Source organism: Sciurus vulgaris (genome assembly GCF_902686455.1).
Source record: "Sciurus vulgaris genome assembly, chromosome: 15".
NCBI classification, from domain to species: domain Eukaryota; kingdom Metazoa; phylum Chordata; class Mammalia; order Rodentia; family Sciuridae; genus Sciurus; species Sciurus vulgaris.
Genome location: NC_136476.1, coordinates 15,115,580 through 15,126,797, shown reverse-complemented (window position 1 = coordinate 15,126,797; position 11,218 = coordinate 15,115,580). Strand labels below are relative to the sequence as shown.

At 38.7% G+C, this 11,218-nt stretch overlaps 1 protein-coding gene and 1 pseudogene across 2 annotated transcripts in view; one reads left to right on the top strand and one right to left on the bottom strand.

Moving 5' to 3' along the window:
* Window positions 1-6,076: 6,076 nt before the first annotated feature.
* Window positions 6,077-7,076, bottom strand: LOC306644865 (COP9 signalosome complex subunit 7a-like; annotated as a pseudogene). Its single transcript has 2 exons — window positions 6,972-7,076; window positions 6,077-6,832 (listed from the first exon to the last, which is right to left on the bottom strand). The product of its transcript is annotated as a COP9 signalosome complex subunit 7a-like (transcript).
* A 733-nt stretch (window positions 7,077-7,809) lies between these two features.
* TMC1 (transmembrane channel like 1) overlaps window positions 7,810-11,218 on the top strand; it is a gene marked incomplete at its 5' end in the record, with an annotated part of 125,085 nt that continues 121,676 nt past the window's right edge. The window contains 2 exons of the mRNA XM_079112144.1: window positions 7,810-7,978; window positions 10,340-10,387. Of these exons, the coding sequence (XP_078968270.1) occupies window positions 7,810-7,978; window positions 10,340-10,387 (217 nt within the window). The remainder of the gene's footprint in view (window positions 7,979-10,339; window positions 10,388-11,218) is intronic.

Genomic DNA, 11,218 nt, shown 5'->3' with positions numbered 1-11,218 from the left:
ATATAGTTTTTTTTTTTTAAAGCCGACTGTCCAAACCACATAGAATAAGAACATTTTTTGTTCTTTTTTGTAGACAGATGGTGTCGTGAAATGTATAATTGCAGTTTTTCACAAATATTCCAGCCTGTAATTCGCCACTTGAAGAACTACGCCTCAACATTTCGTATTTGCTGTTTGAGTTTAGGGATGGGAGAATTTGGAAGCATACCAGCTACTCACTTCGCTCAGCCTGGGTTTAATTATACTTTCGTATAATATAAGCCAAAGGAAAAAGTTGCAAGAAAATTTGATGTGCATCCCTTTCTTCTCGGGGTGTGTTTATATGTGTGTGTGTTTATATTCATTTTAAAAAGATAGAAAGGGTATCTTTATTTTAAGTGGATTTCTATTTTCTTCTCTCTGTTCTTCTAAGAGTTAGCCATCCTCTGTCTGCAACCTCATTGTAAAATGTGTTTCTCCATAGATTTCATTCTGTTCCATTTGGCAACTACAGTATTTCATATTGTGTTTTTAATAAAGCAACCATAAACTGTTATTTATTCCTGACTTCCTCGGGGCATCAGAGTCTCAACAATGGAGGGAAATCTAGACAGAAAAGCACTGAAGAATGACTGCTACTCTAACAGTTGTATTTATTGCCTGCCTCCCTCTTTTGGGTGGTTGAGTCTTAACAAAAACCTAAATTTTTATTCTCTTTATAATTTTCAGACCCCAGAAATTTAAAATAACTATTTGGTGTTGATACTGCCATTTATGGGTGACAAGTTCTGCTTCCTCAAATATTGAAGTTTGAACATTAGAGAAGCACGCCAAGGCAAACGTATATTAAGCAGTTTTTATTTAAAGGTAGTAATGAAGCCAGAATTGGGAACAGGTAGTTAGTGTAGAAATAGGGGATCGGGTCAAATCGAGGAAATGGAGGCCATAAAATCATCTGCCTCTGGAAGTTGGAGACTGCCCCTGGAAGAATGGAATGTCAAGGATCTCCGGAGCCCATTGATTACCAAATTTACCTGCCTTTATCAAGGACTGCAAGCCAGGAGCTGCTAATTAATGCCCCCTGGGCCCTTGCCTGCCTGAATCACTCTGGCCCTCTCCCTGCCCATGGCTTCTCACTTAATGCAAAACCAGGCCTAGTCACGTAGGCAGGAAAGAGAGATAAGGGGGGAGAGAACTGGAGAACAAAAGAGAATTTAACCTATAAAAGATGTAGGGTGCGCTCACTTCTGGGGACTTTTGAACATCAGCCATGGCCCCCTTCTCCCTGCCGGGAGAAGTCTGTATTATTACCTTTAAATAAAACCTGCTTAATATGCTTGCCTTGGCGTGCTTCTCTAGTGTTCAATCTTCAACATTAGAAGGAGCAGAACTCGTCACCGGTAAACGGCGGTATCAATAATACAGACTTCTCCCAGGAGGGAGAAGGGGACCATGGTTGATGTTCTAGAGTCCCAAGACATGAGCACACTCTACATCTTTTATAGATTAGGGTCTCTTTTGTTCCTCCCTCCCTCCTTATCTCTCCTTCCTGCCTATGTGACTAGGCCCAGGAGTTGCAGATGACATAGCAAAAAAGGTGAGCAGCAGATGGCAGGGGGAAGGGTCAAAGTGATTCAGGCAGGTAAGAGCCCAGGGGGCATTAATTAGCAGTCTCCAAGTTCCAGATGCAGATGACTTTCATGGCCTCCATTTTTATTTGACCTGATCCCCTATTTCTACACTGCCTGTCTCCAATTCTGGCTTCAGTATCTCCAAGACATTTTTTTTTTGTACCAGAGATTGAACCCAGGGGTGCTTAACCACTGAGCCACATCCCAGTTCTTTCTATATTTTATTTAGAGACAGGATCTTGCTGATTTGCTTAGCACCTCTCTAAGTTGCTGAGGCTGGCTTTGAACTTTCGATCCTCCTGCCTCAGCTTCCCACGAAGCTGTGTCTCAAGACATTTTAAAGTTTGAAAATAGGCCAGTTTTCTCGTCATTTATTAAACAAGTTTCCATTAGAATGTTCTTCAACAGATGCACCCCATGGTTTGCTTAAAACTAATCTTAAGGAAGATTAGAAAGATACTGGTACGCATAGGGGAAATATCAGCCTAGCTCTGTCACATTAAGTATTTTTCCCAGCCACTTTGATCATATTTAAGTGTAATGATTTCATTTCATGTTTCCCACTCCTGATAATTTTTTAAATGTCTTACCTAGTTTACAGGTTTATTCAGATATTAATTGATATGAGAATTACATGGTTTTTCATTCAGAGTCTTCCAGAATATCATGCTGAATTCCAAAATGTGAAAGACTTAGAATTATTATAAATTATGTCATGGGCATCTTCTGGTCCTTACTCAAAAGTAGCAAAAATAAAGGAAGCGGCTCTGTAAATGTGAGCCAGATCTGCAGTCCTAGATAGATGTTAATGCAGAGGAGGAAGAAAGACAGTCCAGCATTCGTATTCAATTTTATAGAAAGCATCTTCTGTCTGGTTCTCACATCCACCAACAGTGTTATGACAACTGAATGGAAACAGAGATTTGGGCCTTCACTAAGGGGAAATCATACCTCACTGTGGTTTGGTGACTCTGTCTTGCATTTAGGTGACTCACTGTAGAACAGTTCTTCCTCTTTTTGAAATTTGGATTGGTTTACTTTCTTGTTTAGCTTTTTAAAAAGCAGAGAATCTAAATGCTGTTCTTGTCATACACACACACACCAAACACACACGATTTTCTCCATATCATAATTTACATCACTATCAGAACTATCATTACAATAAAAAAAAATCAGAAGTTTGATAGTAACTGGGTGACTTCAGACCTTGAATTTTGAAAGTACAAAATTCACAGTGTCTATTCTTATGGATCTTACATTTTAAAGAGATTTTTTAAAATTGTCACTTATTTTTTATAATTTTGCTGACCTGTCTTCCTTCCCTCTCTCCCCTTCTCTGAAGGGAAATAATTCATGGTTTTTTTGTGTTAAGTGTTTTGTAACTTTCCTTCTTTATATAATGAGGAAATTTTACTTTGGAATACACCATCTTAAGAAAAAAAAAGTATTTTATTCACATTTTCTAGTTACTGAACTTTTTGAATATTTTTACCTTTATTTTTGTTTATTTATTTGTTTTTAAATTTTACGGACTGCATTTTGATTCATTGTAAACAAATGGGATACAACTTTTTGTTTCTGTGGTTGTATACAATGTAGATTCACACCATTCATGAAATCATACATGTACCATGAGGTAATAATGTCTGTCTCACTTCACTATCTTTCCTTCCCCCACCCGATCCACCCCATTTCCTTCTACACAATCCAAAGTGCCTCCATTCTTCTCTTACCCCCTATACCCCCCCTATTATATATCATCATCCACTTATTAAAGAAAACATTCAGCTTTTGATTTTTTGGGATTGGCTTATTTCACTTAGCATGATATTCTCCAACTCCATCCATTTACCAGCAAATGCCATAATTTTATTCTTCTTTATGACTGGACTTATATTCTGTTGTGGATATATACCACAGTTTCTTTATCCATTCATCAATTGAAGGGCATCTAGGTTGGTACCACAATCTAGTTATTGTGAATTGAGCTGCTATAAACATTGATGTGGCTGTGTCACTGTAGTATGCTGATTTTAAGTACTTTGGGTATAAACCAAAGAGTGGGATAGCTGAGTCAAAGGTGGGTTCATTCCAAGTTTTCTGAGGAATCTCTATACTGCTTTCCAGAGTGGCTTCACCAATTTGCAACTCCACCAGCAATGTATGAGTGTGCCTTTCTCCCCACATTTATGCCAACACTTATTGTTGCTTGTTTTCTTGATAATAGCCATTCTAAATGGAGTGAAATGAAATCTTAGGGTGGATTTGATTTGCATTTCTCTAACTACTAGACATGATGAGCACTTTTTCATATATTTGTTGATTGCCTGTATATCTTCTCCTGTGAAATGTCTGCCCAGTTCCTTAGCCCACTTATTGATTGGGCTCTTTGTATTTTTGGTATAAAGTTTTCTAAGTTCTTTATAAATTTTGGAGATTAGTGCTCTATCTGAAGTGCGTGTGGTAAAGATTTTCTCCCACTCTGTAGGCTCTCTTTTCACATTCTTGATTATTTCCTTTGCTGAGAGAAAGCTTTTTACTTTGAATGCATCTCATTTATTGATGCTTGCTTTTATTTCTTGAATGCTGGGAGTCTTGTTAAGGAAGTCTTGTCCTAAGCCAACATTTGAAGACTCAGGCCTACTGGTTACTAATCTTTAAATTCTCAGTTGAAGTACTGGTAGTACATATAACTAAAATGACTTAATCTTTGTTAAGTTGAGGTGTTTTTAAAATACTGAATATTATTAAGTATATTGATTTAGACTTTATGATATTTTATATTTGTAATATTAATCTATATGAATACAAATAAAGTGGGCCCTCTGCATCTGCAGGTTCAATATTCATGGATTCAACCAACCATTATTTGGAGATATTCAGAAAAAAATTGCATTTTGTATCAAACATTCATAGACCTTTTTTCTTCTCATTATTTCCTAAATAATAGAATATAATAATTTACCTAGCACTTACATTGTGTTGGTATAAGTAACCTATAGAAGATTTAAAGTATGTGGCAGGCTATATACATAGGTTATATCCAAATACTAGGCCAATTTTATTGAAGGCATTAGAACATTTTCCTGGAACTAATTCTCCTACAGATTTAGAGAGACAACTGTATATATAAATATGCAATATTTATAATATGTTGCAAAGACAGAAATGCAATTTTTTGCTTTGTATTTATCCTTTGCTCTGATCATTTGTTGTAATCCTCACTCCCCTTTTGCTCTTTTAATTCCCTTTCTTTATATATTTTCCTTCCTCTTCTTATTCCTTCCTGCTTCTGTTTTTCTCTCTTCAACCTTTGGTCCCATACCTTTGAGTGGGCATATGGTGGATCCATATATAATCCAGGGGTATTTAATAAATTGCTCAGTCTCTTATTAAAATCTCAGAGAAACACAGCCCAGAAACAAAATGTAAAGCAACTGAAATTAAATGAAAATATCGATAATCTTGTTTGTGTTATTTAATTAATAATGGGGGTTTATTTCATAATGTTTATCACCAGTTTCTCACTCTTATTGGATCTTATCAGCACACAGAAGCATTCTGACTGGCAAAACTAGTTGTCTCCTTTATCTCAATGCCCATTGTCTCTCTCTCTCTCTCTCTCTCTCTCTCTCTCTCTCTCTCTCTCTCTCTCCCTCTTTTTGGAGATAGACTTCTCATAGATTTATTTCTGTTGTGTTATATATAGATACATGCATATATACTTCTTAAAAATACACTCTATATTCCCTTTGCCAGCAAACTCACAAAAGGACATATAAATCTTTCCAGGATTGCCAGTGGGCTTCCCAAGATGGTCAGAGCCCACAAAGAACCATTTCTCAACATCTCGACATCTCAACAGCTGTCCTTCTCAGGCTCTGGAATCTCTGAAGCAGCAGCATTCCCAGGACCCAAGGGGAGGATGGGAGAAAGGAAACCGTAGTGTGCTGGGACGCTAGGAAGAAAGTGTCCAGCCACTCTCAGCATGGCAGCCTGGCTCCCAGAATTCTCACGGTAGGAATTCTGGCAGGGCCCATGCTAGTCAATGGGCATGCATAGGGAGTAGGAATCAGGAATTAGACATGCAGGGTAGGGTGGTAGCAGGAGCACCCGGGGTAATTTTGGAGACTTAGCAACCTTCAGGACTGCCCACCTGCTCAGTGACAGAAGTAATAAACATGGACAGATGCTGAATTATTAAAGAAATAGGAGAGCACAACAGGGAGAAGGAGCAATAGAACACTTGAGGAAATCATGTAGAACAAAAAGTACCAACAGAAACTTGACCTGTACTGGCCTCCTCCCTAGAAAAGATGTCATCTATGCTTTGGGTGCAGGAGGTGACAGGTCAGGAACTAGGATTATCAGCTGGCCAGGGGCTCAGGAAGTTTCTCTGAGGACTCCTAAGGGACAGGCAGTCAGGTAGCTGGAGCTCCACATCCCTAGGAAAGAAATGAACCCCTTCAGTTCGACTTGGACCAAATCTTGGCGCTCTGTCAAGGCTCCTTGCCCTTTGACGCCTTCTTGCTGGGCTGGCGCTGGTGAGTGCCTGGAGCTGGCTCCCTCAGTTCAGTCCGATGTTGCTGGGGTCCCGAGATGAGGCTGCAGCTGCTTCTGCTGTTGTAACTTCAATGGTTTTTTTTTAAGGTTGGCAACCTCACTTTCGATCTGCTGCTTCAGGCCCAGCGGCTGCTCCTTGTGCTAGTTGGTATGGCTCACTGGCTCCTCAATAACTGACAGCACAACCTTGCAGCCCCTACACCAACCACTCCTACAGGGTTCCGGCAATGGCACTGGGGTCTTGGTCTTGGTCCAGTGCTGTAGTCAACCTCCAGCCGCTGATTGCGCTGATCCAGGGAGCTGCGAAAGCACACCAGCATACATGACTTCAATCACCAGGTCTTCCAACTTGACTTTAGCTGCCAGGGTGACAACGGAGAGGTGTCAAAGTTTATTCTTCTGAGTCTCCGTGAGTGGGGGAAGATTCCTGGCTTCAGCTAAGTAGTCAGCATATGTTCCATAAGCAAACACTGTGAGCAGCCGGCATGTGGAAGCAATGTCACTTGCAGCCAGCTCTCTAACATTGGACTTATCCAGCAGTTTCCCAAACACAGAGACACCAGGGTTCTCCAGCACCTGGTGGATGAGCATGGCCAGTGCTGGCCCCTTGGCCAGGAGCAAAATTACTCGTCCTTCTGCCCTGTCACTTCACCTCTGCACTGCACTCATGACTGTACTGAATTGGGGGACATGGGCTCAGGTGACTTGGAGCTGGAAGCTTCCTCTTCCAGTGTACTGGGAGGTTGGGATGGGCATTGTCTCTTAAAGCTATGAAAATTCAGGATTTGTCCTACCCACTTCATTGAATCTATCATTGCCGAGATCATCATTGACCTCCACATTGGCAAATCCAGTGTCGACTTTCAGTCCTCCCTGTGACTGACTTAGCAGCCTATGGTACATCTCCTTGATGTACACACTTGCTTTCCACAGTGTCTTATTTTCCTCCTACCTTAATGACTGTTCATTCTTAGTCTCTTTGTTCTTGGTTCTTCTCTCTGTCCTCTCAACTTTGGAATCTCCTTTTTCTGTTTTGCTTACATGCATGTTCTTGGTGATCTCACCTGATCTATGGCTTAAAATATCATCTATACGCAAATAATTCTAAATTCATATTTTCAGCCTGACCTTTCTTCTGAACTGCTGGCTCACATACTCAACTGTCTACCCATGTTATACTTGAATATGTAATAAGCATCTAAAACCCAGTATGTCAAACTAAACTCCTGATCTTCAACGCGAACTACTTTCAGCACTATAGATTAAATACGAAAGTCCAGAACAACATCCACTTTTCTGAACACCTTCAGTGCCTCTGAACTGCAACACGTTGCTGCTGTTGCTTTTTATAGTTTTTAATTCTTGCATCTATTGGCCTGAAATACAGATCAGGGTTGCCCAGGAGTTCATTTCACCCACTGCTTGTTCTTCTACCTAAGCACACATGCTTCAGTGCAGTTTTGCTTGCAGCCTCCAATATCTTGACAGACCTCCCTCTCCTCTTGTTTCACTGACCTCCTGTCACTCCCAGGAGAGAAGGGTTATTTTTAAATTATAAGATCAATAGGCCTTGGGAAGCAGCCAAAGCATGAGGGGGTCATATGATTGGGAATAAGCTACTAGGGATTGCGAAGAGATGGCATGGCAACAGGCCATCTTAAAAATTGTCCAAGAAAGGAAAGACAATCTGCAGCTGAGTTTGTCTTTTGCACAGGCTTTTGCCTTGGAAAAGATTCTGAGCTTGTTTCTTCAGCATTGCTTTGAGTTGAAGGAAATACAGACCACTGTTGATATTTACTTTTCAGGCAAAATACTATTCTATTCCAATCAAGCTTGGTCTGAGGATTTTAATGGAGTCTTAAATCTCTCAGTCACAGTACCCCTATTCATTGTTTGATGCTGATGATGCTTTAGCTGAGGTTTGGATAAAGAACAAAATGGTTATTATTCCAATGAGCATAAAAATGACTTTTTCTTGGCCAGACAAAGGAATGCTACCAAGCTAAGAAGGCACTGATGAGAATATGATGATATCGTGCCCAGAGCAGCATCACTCGGGAACATGAACTCAAGAAGAGGGAATGGGCTGTTCCTGCAATACACTTCTTGTACCACTTAAAAATCACAGCTCTTTCTTAGTTCTCTACATGATACCACAGGGATGTCTTTCTTATGAATTTTAAATTTTTATTCTATTTGTACCAGAGAAGATGATCCATGACTCTGGCCTGGCTTTTTCTTTCACTTGGTCATTAGAGAAAACAGTTCTTTCTCATCTCCATGGCTAGAGACATTTTCTTCTGCTGCTATTGTTTGACATATGATCCTACTGAAAAATGTCCTTATATTTTTGTTCATTTAGTAGTTTTTCCTATTTTACTTAGCCATGTTCCAATGACTCAGTCATTACAAATCAGCATAATAAATTGTGCAGTTTAAAAAAAAATGCTTTGGTTAGTTGTGTTGCAGAACAGGCTGGGAGTTAGTATTTGTTCTTTGTCCTCAGCTCTTCCTATATTGTACATACTGATAAGATTATGCTCCAAGGCTAATCTGATATTAAAATGCCTTCCCAGGAATTCTTTGAAGCTTGGTGGTGGCATTAATTGCAAATAAGAGAGCATGACCTATTGTAGAATGGAGAATATCTTTTTGGAAGTGTCTGCCTTCATTACTGCAAACTCTCAATAGTGACAAAACTCTTTGTCCTGTGTAGATCCAGTTACCGCTAGCAACAGAGGGCATATGTCCATTCTGAACAAAAAAACATTTATTTTCACATTCTAAGACTGATGTTGAGTGATAACATTTTTGCATATCTATCCTAAAATTTTTTGTGAAAATACTGTTTGAAAGCAAAAAGTGCTTTTATAATAATCTGCTTTGTGAATGGAATTTACACTCTTGACATGTGTTGCATTTTCCATATGCCTATCAGTTTCTGAATAATGACCTTTGACAGTGCTAAAGCAAAAATAAAACTAGAGATTGTTTCATCCACTCACGATAACATTGTCATCTTTTCTTTTTTGGATTTATGTCATTCTATGTTATATAAAAATTAATAAAATTAATATATAATAAGTTAATAGACTGTGTGTGTGTGTGTTTGTGTGTGTGTGTGTGAGATGTGGTGCCGATGATTGGATCAACTGGTGCTCTACCAGTGAGCTACACCCTGAACCCTTCACATTTTATTTTTTTTATTTTGAGACATGGTCTCCCTAAGTTGCCCAGGCTGGCCTTAACTTGTAATCTGTCTGCCTTAGCCTCCCATTTAGCTGGGATTACAGATGTGAGCCACTGCATCCAGTTTAGACTTTGTTTTTTAAGGAATGGTATACTTTTCATTTTTCATCAAGGCAAGTCATAGAGCTCTGTCTCTGGGTGACTTACTAAAACTGTGACCAATGCATATGAGGTTGACTTTAGTGAAAACATTAGGGAAATAAATCTGCCAATTAGTATGTTTTTTATCGTGTTACTATACCACTAACATTTTTGTAAAACCTATATGTTCCTTTACAAAAATGAAGCAAAACAGAAAACAAAATACTGTACAAGTTTGGGGTAGATAATAAGCAGAAGTTGTCTTATATTGAACTATAAAATCACCAGATTTCACACTGTCAAGGTGAATCATGTGCTGGCAAATTGAAGCTATATCAATATAATACCTGTATGAATATATGAAATAGGAAAGATCAGACTTTAAGCATTTTTGATGCTTGGTGAAACTGGTTGGAATGAATTGTTTTCTATTTTTAAGTAATTAATTTGGTTATGATAACCTAGTTTGTTTGGGCATGTGGATATAGCTTTGCTAACAATTCAATTTCTCATAAAATGAAATGAACCAATAGTTCCCAATGTACCTATTGTAATATAGAATTTTGTTTTCATTGAAGTTATTTTGTATTGAGCTGATAGGCTTATAGCCAGAGTGTTTTGCAAATCGCTGAAGGCAGTGAAATGAATCTTCAGTGTTGTATAGATGCTGTACTATCCATATTTAACAAATAATGTGCATTTTGACAAGTGAACTAAAGATGTTTTTATTAACTGCACAAAAACATTAACAATGAAAATAATAAAAGTAAGAACCTTTTACAAACACTCATACAGGCATTTAAATAATTGCTATACTTTTGTTCTTTTTTCAACAGTGAAAATCCAAGTGGAAGAAAAAGAAGATGATACCGAGGAAAGCTCAAGTGAGCCGGGATAAACCCATCTGGGATGTGTTTCTTGTGGGTAGCAATAAATTCAGGGGTCATCCTATCATCTGTGGGCTTGAACCATCACATATAAGGACAGGAGTGAGTGTGAGTGGTTTCTGATGGTCTCACAAAAGGGATCAAGCCCAGCAAATAGATCCTCACTCTGGGTTCTGTTCAGTTGGTACACATCCACATCTACCCAGTTTATAATTTGACCTTGATCAAGTAGATGGTAGTCCACAACATTCTGCTCTTTTATTTCTCTCCTCTTTTCCCTGGAAAAGCCTTTGTCTGCAAAATGTTTTCTCTAAGACTGACTCTATATAATAGAACAGATTGGCTATTTTGAATGAACTGACCAGGTGGTTCAATTAAAATAAAAGAGTATTTTTTATACCAAATTCATGGTTATTGTGTCCAAATTGCTCTGTGTTTTACTTGTGTTGGCTCAGCTCAAGAGCATGAATTGTGACCCCTTTCCAGGTACCCAGACCGTTCATGGACTGGAACATGAGAAAGACCATTGACCATTATATAAGCAAAAGCTTTGATTTTGGAAAAACAAAAACAAAAACAAAAACAAAACAAAACAAAACAACTCTAAAGAAGACTTCAATTAGGGGACACAGAGCACGGCGTGGAAGCCAATGAATACTCACCATAATAATTGTTTGGATTATGTAGGTGTCTCCTAAATGAAAAAGCTCATAATCTCACATAGATCCTGGTGCCATGATCTGAGTAGAAAATCAAGCCCATTCCAAAAGGCAGCATTGCACACAAGTCACAAGTCTACATTTAGTAGGTAAACATAAAACATTCACT